Source organism: Scyliorhinus canicula, chromosome 1 (genome assembly GCF_902713615.1).
Source record: "Scyliorhinus canicula chromosome 1, sScyCan1.1, whole genome shotgun sequence".
Lineage (NCBI taxonomy): Eukaryota > Metazoa > Chordata > Chondrichthyes > Carcharhiniformes > Scyliorhinidae > Scyliorhinus > Scyliorhinus canicula.
The window spans coordinates 282,005,278-282,025,479 of record NC_052146.1 but is presented as its reverse complement, the minus strand read 5'-3'; the positions used below and the strand labels follow the sequence as shown (position 1 = coordinate 282,025,479).

General features: G+C 49.2%; 1 protein-coding gene across 2 annotated transcripts in view; it reads left to right on the top strand.

The window, feature by feature from the left end:
* The window catches only part of fmn2b (formin 2b), a 499,858-nt gene that overhangs the window by 106,784 nt on the left and 372,872 nt on the right, over window positions 1-20,202 (top strand). For both annotated transcript variants that reach the window (XM_038814212.1, XM_038814205.1), the window contains exon 4: window positions 9,965-10,109. In XM_038814212.1, the coding sequence (XP_038670140.1) occupies window positions 9,965-10,109 (145 nt within the window). The remainder of the gene's footprint in view (window positions 1-9,964; window positions 10,110-20,202) is intronic.

Here is a 20,202-nt window from a genome sequence, read left to right as displayed (position 1 = left end):
GTGGAGGGGGGGGGGGGGGGTTAATTCTAGCAGGGTGGGGGAGGGAGGGTGGAGGTGAAATGCCTAACAGGGCGAATGGACCTGCTGCCGATTTTCCGCTCTCTCTATCGTGCGTTAGTTTTTATTTTCCAGTCACTTGGGAAAATATGGTCAAGGTTTTTAACCCCCAAATGTGGCAGTGGAACTATGGGATGACTCCATCGAGTTTGCATTGTCATTGGATCCATTTTGCTGGAATGGGGATCAGGAACGATGAAAAATCAATCAAGTGAATTGAATTTCTGCAATTTTGTACATTATAAATGGATATGTGTATTAGTTGTTGCAGGGTACAAGATTTCATGCTGCGGACGACAATTCTCTTCCCCCAAGGGAATTAATGGAGTTTGGATGAGGCATTTAGATGAAAGCACTTTTAACATTTTTAACCTTAGCTATTGTTTGTGCTTTTTATGGCTGAAAGATAAAGCAACATAAAATTTTACAGTTTGACACCATGCCAATCAGTTGAAATGCCAGCAAGTCTTGTAAATGTTAACTAATCCCTGCTGGTAATGTGCTGATTCTCGAGTACACAATCCCAATGCAAAGTTCACGTTTTAACAATGTTGCCCTTTCAGACTTCCAAAAGTATGGATACAGTATCCTCAATATTGCATCAGCGTAGCTGGCCTTGTTTTAAATGGTAGCCACGTTCCCCAGCTGTCCACATGGGCCTGTTACAGTGCGTCAGGGTAACTTGGGGATTTTTCTGCATGCCCCCTCGCTGTCCTTTGTGTTATTTTGGCCTCTGTCCTGCTTGTCTCAGTACAGGCCGCCGCCAGCGCCTTTGTTCTGCTGCAATACAGGCTCCAAATGGATTAAGGAAAACTGTAGGAATTTGGAGAGCAGCCCTTTTGGTTGTTGCTATTGCATAAACAGCAATCAATTGATGCAGAGCATGAGTCAGCTTCTGCTGATTTCTTTTTTGTACCAAAATTACTCCTTGCGATTAACACGTGCGTTGATGCACCCAAATAAAACCTTGCTGCGTAATTAGTACTTTCAGAAGTAATTAACCCTCTTAAAGTCCACAGCTGCTACCCTTCAATATCAATTCCATGGGAGACTTTTTGATCATGCCGTTGTGTGCAGTGAGGTGAGCTCCATTTGTGTTGGTACAATTTCAAAGTGGCTATGTGGGCGGCACGTTAGCAGTGATTCACAGCGCCATGGTCCCAGGTTCGATTCCCCGCTGGGTCACTGTCTGTGCAGAGTCTGCACATTTTCTCCTGTGTCTGTGTGGGTCTCTTCCCCGGGTGCTCCGGTTTCCTCCCATTGTCCAAAAATGTGCAGGTTAGGTAGATTGGCCATGCTAAATTGCCCCCCCAAAAGGTTAGGTGGGGTTATGGGGGTAGGGTGAAGGTGTGGGTTTAGGTAGGGTGCCCTTTCCAAGGGCCGGTGCCTAATCAATGGGCCAAATGACCACCTCAAAATCTATATTTCATCCGAGCTCGAATCTTCAAGTTGGGTAGAATGCTCCGCCTCTCTATGCTGCAACGAAAACCGTGAATCGGGCGTCTGGCCAGGCTGGCCTGCTGAGCTCCAGTCCCTTGCTGGTGGCAATAAAAAGGTTTGTGTACTGGAGGTGGTTTGCAAAACCGACATTTGCGTGCATTTAAATATGATTAGCGGGTTGGACACTGTGTGCTCCGCCCTTCTGTGATGCTCCTCTTGGGAGGGATGTCTCCCCAATGGGAGGCTACAAAAACACTGAAAAATCATTGAAAACGGACGGGCTTACAGGTGGATGGCTGCCTGGGCCAGGGGCAACAGTGGGTAGTGACTGATGCCAAGTTTGTGGACTCGGGGCGGTCTAGCTCAGTGCTGCAGTCTGTCTTTTAAACATACCCTTTGGTGCTACTTATAGGCTCCTGACTGCTCAAACTGCTGAGTGTCCTTTTTAAGTGCCCAAGCCCACCCAGGCCGCCTCTCGGGACACCCTCCTACCCCATACCCCAGCTGTATCATCAAGGACCAAGTTCAATCAGGAGCCCATTGCTGTCCCATTGCAGAGAAGCACGGGATCAGCAGAACTCACCCCAACCACAGGACACCTATACACCAGCCTTTGAAACCCTCCCTGAATCTCTGTCCCTTTCAGGGTACAGGCCTCAATAGTGACCGCTGCACCCCCCCCCCCCCGAATTTCCGCCACGGCGCCCCAACGCGCGATTCTCTGATGTGCAGAGGATCAGCGCCATTTGTGCTGGTGCGATTGGCGCGGTGCCGGCCGCTGGAATCGCCGTTCACCCCTGGATTCTGCCGGCGGGAACTCAGGGCGAACGGTCGGGGGGGGGCCGGCCTGTGGGGTGTGGGGGGGAGGCCTCCGATGGGGTCTGGCGCGCGATCGGGTCACACCGATCGGTGGGCCGGCCTCTTTCTTTCCCCCACCCCCCCCCTCCCCCTGGCCTACTTTCTGGCGCAGTCAGCCCCTGAACACCGACTCCATGTTGAGTCTGGGCTGGCATGCTAAAGAAGTCCCCCATGCATGCGCAGGTTGGCGCGGCCCTACTCTGCATGCGTGGGTTGGCGCAGCGCCCATTTGGCACCACAAAAGGAGGCTGGAGCGGCGTGAACCGCTCCAGCGCCCTGCTGGCCCCCTAATGCGACAGCGTTCACGACGGCGCGAACACTTGGGCTCCATATTGGAGAATCTCCCCCTTAGTCTCCCAAATGGAGAATTTTGCCTGTTGTGTCTAACCATAACCTACTGTGTGATTGATAAGTGTAAGCGTCCTTGTGTTTATATAGAAATTCTGTTGATTTGAGACACCTGTGATTTATATAATGTTCCTTTTTTAAATGTTGACTTCTGTAGCAAACATGGTAGCCATCTTGCTTAGAGATAGAAGCAGGAGGAGGCTGTTCAATGTTTGAGCCTGCTCTGCCATTCATTATAATCATGGCTGATCATCAAGTTCAATACCCTGGTATTGCCTCCCCACCCCCACATCCCTTAATCCCTTATCCTCAAAACATGTCTTCTAGCTAAGGGCTCCCCCCACCCCATGCACAACGGCAACATTCTTTCTTAATCTACCCAGTCTAATCCCTAATCCTAAATTTCTATGATACCCCTCTCACTCTTCGAAATTCCAATGAATATAATGCTAATCGACACATGGCGCGATCCTCCTATCTCGTTGAGCACTCAAGCGAAACAAGGCCGATGAATAGTGGGAAAGGCAGAAAACTAGAACCGCGGCGGCCGCCAAACAGTTTTTGATGCAACCAACCTGCTCCCCTCGGCAAAATGGAGATCTTGCCTTAGCGTGGCAAGGAACCAATTATCATTTAAGCCCTATTTCCATACAATTAACGGGAGCATCCCCATATCCAATGGCCACCAATGATTCAGCAGCCTCCCCAGTAAGTGGTCACACTGGTGCCGATTAGTACTCTTTTGAAAAACGTGAACCTGGCAGAAAGGCTTCTGTGGGGAGCAGAGGAGGTGAGTAGCCATCTTGTTCACAGGCAAAGAGCTCGAGGGCACCGGGTTTTCCACCCTGGTGGGAGCTGGGGTTGCCTTGGCTGTGAGGGGGGGGATGAGGACCCTCCGCAGGGTGGGGGACCCTCTGTAGTGTGGGCTGCCGTGGGAGGGTGGTAGGGAGGGGCGGAGGGTGTGGCGCACTGCACCACCATGCCAACCACAGAATCATGTGTATCTGTTCCAGGGATAACCCTTGTCCCTGCCTGTCTGCCCCTCAGGTCATCCATAATCCCCACCGACTGCCGAGGCCTCTGGCCGTGCAGCTGAAGGCCGTTGCTAATAGGGAATTGCCAATCGTGGTTCAGTGAGTGCTTCACAATTCCCAAGTGGATTCCCGTGGGTGGGTGGGTGGGTCATGTAGCATGTGGCAGTCATTGCCTTGTATCCCAAGTAGACCGTGAAGCCTGGACACTATGCTGGAACACTGCATGAGGCAACACTACACACGCAGCGGCCAACATCTGAACATCCAGGGTCATCCAGGCATATCACCCCAGGGTGCTGGGACTGTGTCGGCACTGTCAGTGGGTCATTGTCGAGGGCAGGGGGGTGATAACCCGCAGAGAGATGAGCGCCAGTACCCCTCAATCTATGCCATAGTCTAACCCCTGATTGTCTGCTGAGTGCCCGCTCACACCCATCGTCTGCACGTGGTGCCCCCGAGGGAAGAGGGGAGGAGATGCCTGGAGAGATGGGCCAAGGGTTCGGAGGTCGGCCCGCATTGCAGAAGAAAGTGACAGAGACGTCATATTGGTTGTGCTCAAGGGTGTTTAATTTATTATACAATTCCCCACTCCACGATGGTGCCTACCCTTCCCCTCCACCCTCCCCTTGTGCCATCCGTGACCCTCTACCGCGACGTCTAGGTGTCTCCCCAGGATGCACATCTAAGATGGAGGCATCAAAATGCTTACCTCATCCTGTGGCCTTTAGTGCCACTGGTGGGCGTCCTCTGGGGCCGCAGGGTCCCGGTGCACTTGGCGACACGTGCACAGCTATGCCTCCTGCCCCCTGGGCTGACTTCAAGATGCAGCCTCGGCAGAGGAGTGGAACTTCATGCGATGAGTCCGAGTTGACACCCAGTGCCTCCACCAACTCTGTGCCCATAGGGCCGTGGGGTTCACCTTCCGATGGAGGGGCAGCTGGTTCGAGGCCGGTTCTATCAGCCCTGGCAGCTCTCCGATGCCTGCACCATCGTGTCGACGCCCTATGTGATTCTCCTCCATGATTGTGCCATCATCTTCAGTGCCTCAGCCATGCCCAGCTGTGACTGGGGCAAGCTCCGCAGCACCTTGGCCATTCCCATCTGACAGCGGGACATATCCCGCAGCACCTCATCAAGGTCAGCCTGGTACTGGGTAACTACGTCAGCGAGTTGCATATTCTGCCATGGCCATCACTGAATGCACAACGCTTTGGACACCTCCACTAATAGTGCCAATGTCGTGCACCAGATTCTCCACTGCGGTCGCCACTCTAGCCTCAATGCCATACTTTGCCAGCAACGTCTCCAGCGCCTGTGGCCTCTGGGATCTCCAATCGGCTGTGGGCCTGCTGAATCATTCCTGACCTCTCCTTCTGAATGTCCTGACCCCATCCTAACCTCCGACTGTTGCCTCACCTGGCGGTTCCTGCCTCCCCCTGATGTACATCAGCAGGTTTCCCAGAAACCTGACCTAACCTTTCCCACCGAGGTCTGTTTATCTGCGCTGGTGGAGAGTTGGGATGACAGCTGTGCCGCCTTGATCGTGTCGTCCTCTCAGATCACCAATGAGGTGATCTCCTGGGAGGCTGGAGGGGGCCACCCGGGTTGGAACGGTGCTGTTGGCTGCAGGACCTGCGGGAGAATGGACATGTGGTCAGTGGGAGGGATGGGTCAGTCAGTAAGGCAATAACAACTCCTGTTTGACAGGTCCTCCGGGTGGGGCCCGGAGGTTCCTTACCTCTGCGGCTTCCGCCAACCTCCGCATCGATAACCTCTCTGTCCTTGGCCACCCCAGTCACCTCCAGTGCCTCTCCTCGAACGTGGCGAGGATACTTGTGTCAGCACGCCTCCGCCAGTTTGGGCCCTCTCCCAATGGCTGTGGGAGAGCTTGTCCTGAAGAGACACAGAGGGCATCATTAGCCAAACGCGTAGTTCACAGTGGTGTGAGGGGGTGTTGGAACCAACAATTCTACGGACACGTGTTTGTAGGATTAGAATAGCGGTTTTAATATACTCACAACAGAGCCAGCCTGTTAGCCATTGAACGCTCGGTGAACTGGCCGGCTGACCATGTGGCACTGATCTTTACACAGCAGCTCCAGGGGGAGGAGTCCTGGGCGGAGCCAAGGGAGAAGCCCAGTACAATTCTCGAGCATTCCCAGAGCTACTCCCCCTGGTGGTCAGGTAGTGCAACTGCACTTACAATATAGACACATGTGTATATACAGGTTATAATCCGGTGTGTATCACATTCACCACAGGTGGGATGTGAAGGGAGGGGGCTGCAGGGAAGGGTGGGTGAAGGAAGGGTAGGGGGCCGCATGGAGAGTTTGGAGGGGGGGGGGCGGAGTGGTGCAGAAAGAACTCTGGACGGGGAGGGTGTCTGCTCACTCGTGCTGCCCGTTGTAGCTCATTGATTTTTTTTGGCACTGAGGCAAGTCATCCTGTTCACACTCCCGGCGCCCACAGTTGCCGCCACCTCTTCCCAGACAGCACTGGCTGCCCTGTGGCTGACCTACCAGGACCCTCTGGGAACAGGAGATCCCTCTTGGTCTCCACTGCACCTAGGAGCCTCCCGAGGTCCGTATCGCCAAATCTTGGGCGGTCTCCCCGGCGCCATTGATGCAAGCTGGCTGGGGTTTGCTGAGCAAGTACAGCTTGGGTTCAACCTTTGTTAGCAGGGGTTGATGAGCGCGGTGCTGGCGAATCAGCTGGCAGCCTTCATTTGTGGTGAGGGGTCCATGGAGTCTAGTGATGTAGACCAATTCACGTTGAATAGCATTGCCAGCCTCGCTGGGCCAAGCATCGGGACGCTCGGGGCAGTTCCCACTCGCTACTACACTGGGAAATCTTTCCAGAGAATTGTGCCTTTGGCCTCTCCTCCTATGACAGTCCCACCATCCCAGGAATCAGCCTGGTAAACTTTGTTCACTGCACTCCCTCCGTAGCAAGAACTTGCATACAACATTTCCCCTAAATGGTGAGTTAATGTGGGTTTTTTTTATTTGAGAAGGTTGGTATTCATTGAATAAGCAGTGTTTAGTCAAACACCAGGGGATCATTGCTCATAGCGCAATGATTCATTTAGAGCAAGCAGCTTGGATGACTTGTTTAAGGAAGGAAAACCTTTGGCAACCCAGCACTGCACTTTCAGTGTTGTTTTTGTTTTATTCATTTACGGGATATGGGCGATGCTGGTTAGGCCAGCATTCTTGCCCATCCCTAGTTGCCCTTCAGAAGGTGGTGGTGAGTTGCCTTCTTGAACCTCTGCAGTCCTTGAGGTGTAGATATACCCCCTGTGCTGTTTGGGAGGGAGCTCCAGGACGTTGCCCCAGCAACAGTGAATATCCACTTGCATGCTGAGCTCAAATTCTTATTTTAACCAACACTAATGTTTTCTGGTGGCTCGAGTAGCCTCCGATTCAGATGGGCGTTGGATTTTAAGGTTTTTTCCCCTTGACTGACAATGGAAATGTGGGACCTGCTTGACTCATTGTATATACAAAGCAGTGCAGTGCACTTTTCACTGAAGTATTGAAATATACTTCTTCCTTGTTGCTTTGTTCATTTTATTTATGGAGATGTGCTGATGCAGTGGTCTACGGCTAAACAGTCTCCTCTTGAACATCCGTCCTCTGTCTGTTCATGTTACTGAATATTGTTTATGCATGTAATCCCCAAATTGTGTAAAGCGTGTGCAGAAGAAAAACTATAGTATGGAATGGTGAAAATTACAGATGAAGATTTTTTTTTAAAATGTCAGTCCTCACTGTGGAGAAACCGGGACTATGAAATGTGCTCCTGGGTTTTCAACAGCCTAAGTCATAGCTGCTGCTGAATAACCACTCTGACACTGGAAGTTTGGTGTTGTATAAGTATTAATGTGTTTCCACATTATGATTTCATAACTTGGAAATATCAAACTAATATTTAAAAAACAATTGTCCCAATTATTTAATTACCAAAAGTAAATGCTGATCAGTGCTTTTTAGTTTCCTGGCTTGCTGTCTGTGAGAATACTTTAATGTGATTTGTCTTTTTTCAACGACAGTCCAATTGTTGCTGGATGCCACAGATCCTCTTGATTTGGTGTCAGATTCAAAGTAACATCGGAAAAGATGGAATCGCAGCATAGAGATTGTTAGATCTTTGTGGGCAGCTCTCTCTTTGCTGATGACTGCAAAATCTAGGTCCGTGTATTTCCGAAATCTATTGTGAATCAACACATTGCTCAACCGATTCCCGTTCGATTCCCGTAACAGCCTTCCCGAACAGGCGCCGGAATGTGGCGACTAGGGGTTTTTCACAGTAACTTCATTGAAGCCTACAAGTGAAAAGTGATTTTCATTCATTTTCATTTCATCTGTTCTTTAAAAGTTCCTACCTCTGTTAATAAAAGTTTACAATTTCTTAAAGTTTTCTTTACATAGTACAGCCTCTCCTTTGCTAATGCTTTTATTGCAGTACATCCCCAGTGTTTATGCTGAGGTTCTTGGAGCTAGTTAATACTGTGCTAGCAGAGTGTTTGTTGTGTAACTGTCTTGAATATTCAACTGGTTGGGTTACAGCACGAGAAATACAAATGGGAATGCTGATGTTCCAGTCACATTGCAGAGCCAGGTGCTGCATCCTGATCAAGTTTATGCAAATTGATTGTTCTAACTGGCCTGATGCTGGCTTTGCGTTCGACTTGCAATATCCCTGCAGTGCCCTTGAATGTGTGTAGAACAAATGAACAGTTTAAACGTGGATAGTTTTACGGCGAATATTGATGCTGGTTTTAACCTAAGGATAATCATTTGGAATTGGACGCAGGAGAGGACTGGTATGTCGATGCAACCTGGCTGTTTAATGATTTAGTGCAGCTTGGCTTCTTGTCTTCTAATACTGGATCAGTTACATTGGAAGTTGATCTCTTGCGTCTGTATGCACCATATCTCCGAGCCCAGCAGACACTGTAGACGTGGCACAGGGAGCCTTGTGATGCAGCAAGATGTGAGGGAAATTTTCTGATGCAAATAAATACAAGGATTATTGAGGCCTTCAAATATCTGAACCTTCAAAAGGACGATTCTGCTACCGTTGAAATATGGAAACAGGAGACTGCAGTATATTTGATCATGGGTAATGAAATTTGAAGGATGTGCGGTGAAACTTTGCAAGTCCGAGCAAAATTGTGGATATCTGTTTGTGATAAGAGAGCAGTAGATGTGCTTGATAAAAGAATAGGCCAGACAGAACTGTCCTCCTGTGAGATGGCAAACGACAGCCTGGGCTTGGCTGATTTCCTGAACAATACCTTGGAAGCAACACAAAATACAGCTTCAAGCTCGTGCCTGTCCGAGCAAAAGGACAAAGCCTCTTCAAACACTACTGAATTTCAGTGGGAGAGTGGACCCGCGGAAGTGACTGCGTTGCAGCACTTGCTCTCCACACACTGGTTAAAAGAACTGGAACTGAACAACAATGAAGGTGAAGCCGGTGATGGAATAAATGAGGTGATGGTGGGCAGTTGGGTAAATGGCAATGCTTTAATTATCAGAGACAACACTGTGAAAGGAGAACGAATGGGCCAGCTACTCCCCAGCCTGAACTGCAGAAGCAGCGCTGGTGCCATTTTTGACTCTGCATCAAAATTGTCTGAAGCCGGAGTAGAATTTGCTGAGACAGTACCCATAAGGAATGAGTTTCTTGGTAACTGTAATAACAATAATTGGTCCCAAGACACTTCGACTTTCACTGGTTTGGTGCCAGACTTTTTCACAAACATGCTGGCAGAGAGGAAGGACACCAAAGAGGGTGATGAAGAGTCGTTTTGCAAAATGACCATAGCAGATGCTGACCTAGCTTTGCTGAGGTGGAAGAAAACTGTTCAAAGAAAACTTGGTGAGGTCGTAACCATCCACGGTGACCAGCAGACCAAGGCAAGAGCTGCGTCAGATGGCAGCTTTGGGCAGGTAAAACTTAAGAAATGTATCTCAAAAGCCAGGAATCAGCTCTTACTTAACATTTATATGGGGGTACAGCTATGAAAATGTGATCCACTTTGAGATTAACATTGTTGGAAGCAAAACGTTTTGAATAACGCTTCTCAAAATGTGGCTGTCCTGTTTGCAGTTTTGAAAATGTTTTGTAAGGAATCCACTTGAAAGGCGAGTGGCTTTGCCCCATCAGTGCTTCTCTGAAAGCTAATGCTTGCTTTTTCTTTTCTTTGTTCTTGAAAAAAGCAAGACAAGCTGTACACGTGGGCAGCAGTCAGCCAACCAACCCAGTCACGTGACCACGTGGAAGGTCGTATCCCTGGGAGAATTCAGGCAGTGTGGCCGCCAGCCAAAGCCTGGACAGAAGGAAAGCTGAAGTCTGTGGAATCGGGTGAGCAAACGTGTGATGGAAGGGTTGGGGAGGGAAATGTCTTGTAGCTTGCTTTGATAAGTTTTGTCGGTTGTAACAAGATGTTAGTTTGCATCGTGTTTCCCTTTTATAAATTAACTTCCCAATCTGTTCTCTGCTGATTTGAGGCAGGCAAGTGGCATAAGACAATAGAGCAGAATTAGGGCACTCGGCCCATCGAGTCTGCTCCGCCATTCAATCATGGCTGATATTTTCTCATCCCCATTCTCCTGCCTCCTTCTTTACTCGGAGAGTAGTAAGAGCATGGAATGCCCTGCCTGCAACAGTAGTGGACTCGCCAACATTAAGGGCATTTAAATGGTCATTGGATAAACATGGATGATAAAGGAATAATGTAGATGGGCTTCAGATTGGTTTCACAGGTCGGCGCAACATCGAGGGCCGAAGGGCCTGTACTGCGCTGTTATGTTCTATGCTCCCTAGCACTGTTCCCATAGCCCCTGATCCTCTTTTGATCAAGAACCTATTTATCTCTGTCTTAAAGACACTCGGTGATTTGGCCTCCACAGCCTTCTGCGGCAATGAGTTCCACGGATTCACTCTGGCTGAAGAAATTCCTCCTCACAGTTTTAAAGGATCGTCCCTTCAGTCCGAGGCTGTGCCGTCTGGTTCTAGTTTTTCCTACTGGTGGGAAATATTCTCTCCATGTCCACTCTGTCCATGCCTCTCCGTATCCTGTAAGTTTCAATAAGTTTCCCCCTCATCCTTCTAAACTCCAATGAGTACAGATGCAAAGTCTTCAACCCTGCAAGATAGCGAGGTGCAACAAAATTGGATCTGCCTCGGCTACACCTGTGGTCTAGTGCAGGTGCTGACATCTGCTAATGTCCAGAGGTGTGTTGAATGTAGTTCGATACACAAAAGCTACTCCCCTGCCTGAAGTCATTTTAGACACAGCACAGGCCTCGCCCTTTGATGTAGGTTAGCCATTGTTATATTGATGTGTTTTTGTGCAAAGAACTAGAAGTCAATTGTTATGTAAATATGCATCCAGGGTGCCACATTTTACTGCTAGTCTGCAGTCATGTACCAAATAGCAATGCATCAGTCCACCAGCCACATCAGAAAGCATCTGCCTTGATGCCACTCCAGCATTTTGAGTCTTAAAATGTGATTCTTTCTCTTTTGTGGGAACCAGAAGACCTAACCGATATCCTTTGGCCAAAATAATTTCAGTAATAGTGCGATTCTAAGTAATGCATGTGGATTCCCACATGGTGCATGGACTTTGTTGGTCATGGTACAAGGTACTTTCTTGTAAAATTCAAATTGCCCACAGAGGGAGCTCCTCCAAATATAATCCCACTCTGTGTCAAACATGCAGACAACTGATGAATACTCCCAAAATGAACAGGGTTAAATACTGCAGGCATTGGAAGTATGAAAATAACAAAAGATGCTGGAAATACTTTGTCCGCATTATCTATGGGGGGGAATAACAAGCTAACATTTTCAGATCTGCAACCTTTCATCGAAGCTTCATTTTTTTTACAAACCCTGAAAGGTTCCTCTATGTTTTTCTCTCCTGAGATGCTGAGTTCTTCCAGCATTTCCTTTGACTTGAGTCAAGTCAGCAGCACAGATCCTGACCCACTCGTAGCTAGTATCACTGGAGATCATCACCATGACAGATAGTGCAGGAGGACATGTTCAAGACAGAAGGATAGTTCTGAGATAGAGAAACGCCATTTCTGATTCATGGTCAGACATATTCAAATTGAGAACATTAAATTGAAGTCTGAGATTGTTTTAGTTCTTTATATTTGTTATGATCCTTGAGAGCCTCTCACTCTCACTCTCACTCTCTCACTCTCTCACTCTCACTCTCTCACTCTCACTCTCACTCTCACTCTCACTCTCACTCACTCACACTCACACTCACACTCTCACTCCTCACACTCACACTCACTCTCACTCACACTCTCACTCCTCACTCTCACTCTCACACTCACACTCACACTCACACTCACTCGCACACTCACTCACACTCACTCACACTCACACTCACACTCTCACCCACCATTTTGCTTTAATTGGACAAAGTTTAAGGTTAGGGCAGCATGGTAGCACAAGTGGATAGCACTGTGGCTTCACAGCGCCAGCGACCCAGGTTTGATTCCCCGCTGGGTCACTGTCTGTGCAGAGTCTGCACGTTCTTCCCGTGTCTGCGTTGGTTTCCTCCGGGTGCTCCAGTTTCCTCCCACTGTCCAAAGACGTGCAGGTTAGGTGGATTGGCCATGATAAATTGCCCTTGGTGGCCAAAAAGGTTAGGAGGGGTTATTGGGTACAGGGATAGGGTGGAAGTGAGGGCTTAAGTGGGTCGGTGCCTACTCGATGGGCCAAATGGCCTCCTTTACGCTCTATGTTCTATATTCTATTTGAGACACTTAAGGACAGGATTTGGGAAAAATTTCATTAAAAATATGAATTATAATATCCTTCTAGGTTTAGTATGAGGTGCATGTGACTAGCAGGCAAACTGAGGTTGAACATTCCACATAGCACAATAATTAGCAAATACAACCAACATAAAACCGATGGAATTCTCGGCATACTGCCCAGGCATCAATAAACATTTAGTCAACCAATCTCCTAAAACTCTGTCTCCTTCAGGAGGGACTCCAAATTTTGTCACTTTCAAAAGATCAAACCTCTGAATTACCTGCCACTCCAACTCTGACTCCCTCAATAACTGCACACCTCCCAGGGGTTCTGCCTCATCTCCTGAGACTCAATTTCTCAGTTTGCACTCCAGACTCGACTGGAACTAGCTCATTTTCAACTCTTCAACAGCTGTCTAGCTTCACTGGGCGGGCACTCCCCCATGTATTTCACCAAGCTCCAATTTTGCCAGATATACCAAGCTATAAATGGCTCCAAAGGCTTCTTCTGAGCCGTAACCCTTTCCAGTATGCATCAGTGAACTTCTGCCACCTTCTCCATTTCTTGGGACTTCTCCTGACGCCTAACTGCACAGAGCTATCAAATGACTCTTGGGGCTTCTCCTGAACTCCAATTGCACAGAGCCAGCTAACAATAATGTCATTTTTCTGCCTCAAACCTGCTATCAGCAGCACCTTTTTGGTATGGTCTTTTCCCCTGTTACAGAACACTAATTCCCCCAGCAAACATAGAGATAAATTGAAGTGCTAAACCTCCTTGAATTCCACCCATCTTCATAATGACACAGTCTTCTAGACTCACTGCTTCTAAATACATTGTTGCCCGAGCCCTCCATACAAAACAACTCTGGGAGGGGGACATCAGTGGCGTAATGCAGGGGGTAAGCACGCACAGGTTGGCTCCCACTGGAGAACTCTATTTTCATTTGCCCCTTTTCTTAATATCATGGAGTATTTACTCCTGAAAACCCACATAGTTACTGTAACAAGGATCTTGTGCCACTGAAATGCCTAAATAAGTCCAGGAAAAGAAGGTTGAGAGCAGACGTTTGTCGATGGAGTCCGAGGCCTCTCTGAGCTCATCAGCAGGTAAAATGGCGGAGTCAGTTTCTGGTACTCTATCCACTCCGCTAACAGCCGAGATGCTTTTGCGTACCTTGGCGGAGGAATTTGAAAAGCAGCAGAATGTATTTTGCCAGAGGACCTCAGGAAATAAATTGAAGAGGCCTTGGCCCCTTCCGAGAGACTCTGGTTTGTCCCCCTTCCGAGAGGCTCTGGGGAAAACCAATCAGATCATGGAAACCCGGGGAGCCACGATCAAAGATATGAAAGTGACCCTGTTGGGCCAGAGCGATGGGATTGCCTGTCTCCGTCGGCCGAAGCGAATAAATCGTTGGGAGCCAAGGCAAGTTACTGGGAAAATAGGTCCAGGAGGCAAAACACTCAAATGGTGGGGCTGCCAGAGAGGATGGAAAGGCCCAACACCCACCAAAAAAGTTTCCGGCATGTTCAGTAAGATGGTGGGTGGGGGTGGATTCAAATCCCTACCTGAGTTGGTTAGAGCCCGTCGTACACTCCAGCTGAGGCCTCGTCCTGAAGATCCAATGCGTGCATTGATGTTGACATTCCACAGATTCAGGGAAAAGGAGATAGTTTGAAATGGGTAGTGGGAAGGCCACTCCATCAGGTTGTATAAAGACATGGGTGCAGAGCTGGCGAAGAGATGGGTGGTGTTCAATGGAGTTAAGATGGCCCTGTATAAAAGTAGAGTCTGGTTTGATTTGGTCTCTCCCCAGCTCCACTCAGTAAATTTGAAGGAAAAATACTTTTTTTTTTCGACGCACCAGGAGAAGCAGACTAAGTTGGGCACGGTGTAATTTGAGTATCCGGTTTTGTAGAGGGGCATGTTGAATTGTTACATTGTAAGGGGTTCTATGCTTGTTCTTGTTTTTTCTTTATAGTTCTTGTTTAGATTTGGAGTTTTGCACTGTGTAGGGTTCTATTTGTTATGATAATACATAACCTCCTTTTGGAATGCAATGTATATGGTTGTCTTGGTATTTTGTTGTTTATAACTAATTTTCTTTAAGTTGGAAGCCTCCCTGCTAACTTAGTTAGCTAACAGGAGAGGTTTTGAAGGATTTGCTGCAGTTCATTATAGTGGAGTTCTTGTTTAGTTTGGGTTTGTTAGATGTAGATTTTAGTAATTTTTGTTTGCGTCACTCCTATTTGTATTTGTACTTTGATGTGGTTGTATTCGATGGTGGAGGGGGGTGGGGATAGTTTGCTGACCACGTCTGTTGATATTCTTTTGCCCAGTTTTGTGACTTGGTGGGTTGGCCATCTTGAGTAGCTCTGTTCAGTGTACCTTGGTAAGTAGCCCTTGGGTAATCTCTCGGTGGAAATGGCTGACTCTGGATTTGGAGGGTTGGGAGACCCTCAATTTGCTTGGTGACCTGGAACGGGCCAGTGAAAAGGTAGAGGACATACTTTCACCGTAAGAATGTCTGTAGACACTGACATTCAGTTTCTACAAAGATGCAAAAAAGCAGACAAGATCCCGAAAGGACTACAGATCAAAAACCCACTCAAGTCGACTTACAACACAGACTACGCTGAAAGACTCTGCCACCGCACCTCTGTCACACTCCTCAAACACCTCGTACACCAACTCTACAGCAGTCGACGCAACCTGGAAACCAAGAGAGAGGCCATATTCTCAACTTGCGCTCAGGACACAGCAGACCAGCTGCGGAACACCGCCAAACAGATGAGACAGCAATACTATGCCACCTACATGCACACCAAGAACAGGAAGCTTGAGAAACTTGGCATCACCACCAGCAGCAACCAAGCTTCTCCCGGTACAACAGTCGAAAACAATACAGGGAAATCCATTGTCAACTTGTCAGACTACACCCTTCAACCAGACGAAATCGAAGTCCTCAGCAGAGGGCTCAATTTCTGCACCACCACCAAAATGGACCCCATCAGTCTCGCGGCAGATACGGAGGAATTCATCAGGCGAATGAGGCTCCGGGAATTCTTCCACAGACCCCAAGAGGCCGACAGCGAACCCAGGGACACGACCAATGAACCGGAACAGCAGACCGCGAGATCTGCAGTGCAGCAACCGAAAAGGAAAGAGTCAAATTGGACCCCTCCGGAAGGCCGCTGCCCTAGACTCGACATGTATGCTCAAGCCGTCAGAAGTCGTGTCAATGCCAGATTCATCACTCGCAATCACAAGGCAGCCTCAAACGTCACCCAAGCACAACGCAACGCCATCCGCACTCTCAAGACCAACCGCAACATCGTCATCAAACCAGCAGACAAAGGAGGGGCCACCGTCGTACTGAACAGAACAGACTACTGCAAAGAAGTATACCGACAACTCGACAACCAGGAACACTACAGGCAGTTACCCGCAGATCCAACCAAGGAACACATCCGCCAACTCAGCAGACTGATCAAGACCTTAGATCCAGACCTTCAGAACACCCTACGTGCTCTCATCCCACGTAATCCCCGCATTGGAGATCTCTACTGCCTCCCGAAAATACACAAGGCCAACACACCAGGCCGTCCTATCGTTTCAGGCAATGGGACCCTGTGTGAGAACCTCTCTGGCCACATCGAGGGCATCTTGAAACCCATCGTACAAGGTACACCCAGCTTCTGTCGCGACACGACGGACTTCCTACAGAAACTCAGCACCCATGGACCAGTTGAACCAGGAACATTCCTTGTCACAATGGATGTCTCGGCACTCTACACCAGCATCCCCCATGACGACGGCATTGCTGCAACAGCCTCAGTCCTCAACACCGACAACTGCCAATCTCCAGACGCAATTCTGCAACTCATCCGTTTCATTCTAGACCACAACGTCTTCACCTTCGACAACAAATTCTTCATCCAGACGCACGGAACAGCCATGGGGACCAAATTTGCACCTCAATATGCCAACATCTTCATGCACAAGTTTGAACAGGACTTCCTCACCACACAGGACTTTCAACCGATGCTATACACCAGATACATCGATGACATTTTTTTCCTTTGGACCCACGGCGAGACATCACTGAAACGACTACACGATGACATCAATAAGTTCCATCCCACCATCAAACTCACCATGGACTATTCTCCAAATTCAGTTCCATTCTTGGACACACTCGTCTCCATCAAGGACGGTCACCTCAGCACCTCGCTTTACCGCAAGCCCACAGATAATCTCACGATGCTCCACTTCTCCAGCTTTCACCCGAAACACATTAAAGAAGCCATCCCCTATGGACAAGCCCTCCGTATACACAGGATCTGCTCAGACAAGGAGGAGCGCAACAGACACCTACAGATGCTGAAAGATGCCCTCGTACGAACGGGATATGGCGCTCGACTCATTGATCGACAGTTCCACCGCGCCACAGCAAAAAACCGCACCGACCTCCTCAGAAGACAAACACGGGACACCACTGACAGAGTACCCTTCGTCGTCCAGTACTTTCCTGGGGCGGAGAAACTACGACATCTTCTTCGCAGCCTCCAACACATCATCAGCGAGGATGGACATCTTGCCAAGGTCATCCCCACACCCCCACTACTGGCCTTCAAACAACCGCGCAACCTCAAACAAACCATTGTTTGCAGCAAATTACCCAGCCTTCAGAACAGCAACCACAACACCACAAAACCCTGCCAGGGTAATCTCTGCAAGACATGCCAGATCATCGACATGGACACCACCATTACACGTGGAAACACCACCCACCAGGTACGCGGCGCATACTCGTGCGACTCGACCAATGTAGTCTACCTCATACGCTGCAGGAAAGGATGTCCCGAAGCGTGGTACATTGGCGAGACCATGCAGACACTGCGACAACGAATAAACGGGCATCGTGCGACTATTAACAGGCAGGACTGTTCCCTTCCAGTTGGGGAACACTTCAGCAGTCAAGGACATTCAGCCTCTGATCTCCGGGTCAGCATTCTACAAGGAGGCCTTCAGGAGACGCGACAACGCAAAATTGCTGAGCAAAAACTTATAGCTAAGTTCCGCACGCATGAATGCGGACTCAACCGGGATCTGGGATTCATGTCGCATTACATTCGGCCCCCACCAACAAGCCTGGACTTGCAGAGGCCTACCGACTGAACTGGCTTGGGACAATTCACACCTCTTTAACCTGGAGTTACCTCTCTCTCTGCATCTTTGATGATTTGATTGCCTGCAGGTGCTCGCATTCCGGGGCATCTCTGACTGTGTCTATATAAACATTTCTGGAACAAGCCTTTCCATTCACCTGAAGAAGGAGCCGTGCTCCGAAAGCTCGTGTTTGAAACAAACCTGTTGGACTTTAACCTGGTGTTGTAAGACTTCTTACTGTGTTCACCGTAAGAGTTTAACTTCCGGTGTGGTTCTTTTGAAAAAAACACATTTGTGGTTCAGAGACCAAACCAGGCTGTGCAAGAGGTGGGTAGGCCAGGTCTTTCATTCAGGTTTCAATGGAAGGGTGTGGTGATTCTAATGAATTATAATAATAATATTGGCTTATTGTCACAAGTACGCTTCCATTAAGTTACTGTGAAAAGCCCCTAGTCACCACATTCCAGCGCCTGTTCGGGGAGGCTGGTACGGGAATTGAACCGTGCTGCTGCCATATTCTGCATTACAAGTCCGCTATTTAGCCCAGTGTGCTAAACCAGCCCTGGTTTAAAGGGTTCTGTTCTCTGCCTTTTGGATGGGGACCTGTACTGTGTTTTAGAAGCAAGGTTATATCACTCCAAGCCCAATTCCTTTGCTCAAGTGTGAATAACTAGGTCTTTGTCATCTTTCATGATGGGATGGAGGGGGGTCCTTGGTGTTTCTTGTACCCAAGTGACAACTATTTTGTCTTTGTTGCAAGTTCATCAAGTATACTTGTGATTGACTTTTTTTGTTGTTGTTGATCGGTCTCGACTCCCTTCAGTGGTGGTGGCTGAGTACTCAGTGATTTGTTATTTCGGATCATGCTCTGCACTTTGTTGATTTGTCACTACAGCCTGTCCCCCACCCAATGTCCACCATAGAGGTTAAACACAGCACTGTTAGCGGATAAGAAATTTTGTGAGCTCATGTCCACTGTCACAGGACAATATAACATTTAACCGGACCGAGCCGATCTCTCCTCCCAAGCTGCGGGAGACTCTTAGGGTGTTCCTTGGGGGGGGGGGGGAAAGAATTATTTCCTATAAAGTGCATTTGGTGAGGACAGCGAAGGTGGAGCAGCAGAGGTTGGTGGACTCCATTCTTGAAGTGGACCACCAGGACTTGCTTGATCCTACCCTGGAGTTGCTGGCAAGTAGGGGGAAAAAACTGTAAACTCAGTTGGAACTATTGTTGACCGGGAAGGCAGTAAGCCAGTTGCGACATTCGAGGGGCACGTTTTTCAAATATAGGGAGAAGGTCAGTCGTCTTTTAGCTCACCAGCTTAAATGGCAGCCGGCCTCCCGGGAGATCTCAGATACACAATTCGACCGGTCACCTCGTTTCTCCTACTCCACGGGTTAATGCGGCTTTTGAATCTTTTTACCACGATCCTGAGATAACAGAAGAGTTACAGCCATCCAGCCCGTCTTGTCCATGCCAGCCCGAGGGCATCCAGGTGCCCTTCCTGGGCGGGATTCTCCGAGCTCGGGGTTGGGCCGGAGAATCCTTGCAACCGGGCCACGCCGCCCCGACGACGGCATGCGATTCGCCACGGAGTGGAGAATCGGTGCCGCTGCTGTGTTTGGCGCGGCGTGGTCGCGTGCAGCTGTACGCGGCCAGGCCGCCGATTCTCCGGCCCGGATGGGCCGAGTGGCCGCTCTAAAAAGGCAGAGTCCCGCTGCCGCTGTCCACACTGGGGGCGGCCTGTGTGGGGGGCCTTGGATGGGGCCTGGCCCACAATCGGGGCCCACCGATCGGCGGGATGGCCTCTCGCTCCCCGGGCCTATTTTCTTCCGCGCCAGCCCCTGAAATCGCGTGCCATGTTACGTCGGGGCTGGCATGTTGAGGGAAGCCACCGTGCATGCGCGGGTTGGCGCCACTGCACGTACATGGATCCTACAGCGCACAGTTCGCACCGGGATGGGAGGCTTGAGTGGTGTGAATCCCTCCAGCGCCGTGCTGGCCCACTGTAGGGGCCAGAATTGGTACACCCAGCAGTCCGTTCATGCTGTCGTGAAACGCAACAGCGTTTCCGACAGCATGGACACTCTGCTGCCGAATGGGAGAATCCCGCCCCCGAATTCCACCTTCCTGCACTCTTTTTAAAAAGAGTTTAGGGTCTCTACCTCCACCACCAACTCGGGCAACCAACTCCAGATACCCACCACCCTCTGTGTTAAAAAGATTTTCCACAGTTCCCCTCGTGCCTCTTGTCTTGAATCTATGTCCCCTGGTTCTAGAAGCCTCCATCAAGGGAAACAATTTTATCCTGTCTACTCTATCTCTTCACCTCCTATTCCTTCAGGTGGATCGGTAACGTCTGACCTTTTGGACGGCGTACTCGTCCCTACTGTTGAGGTGGAGAGGAATGGCAAGTTAGAGTCCCTGTTGCATCCTGATGAAATTTAAAGTATTGGTTTGATGGTATCTGGCAAAGCTTCTGGTCCAGATGGATTAC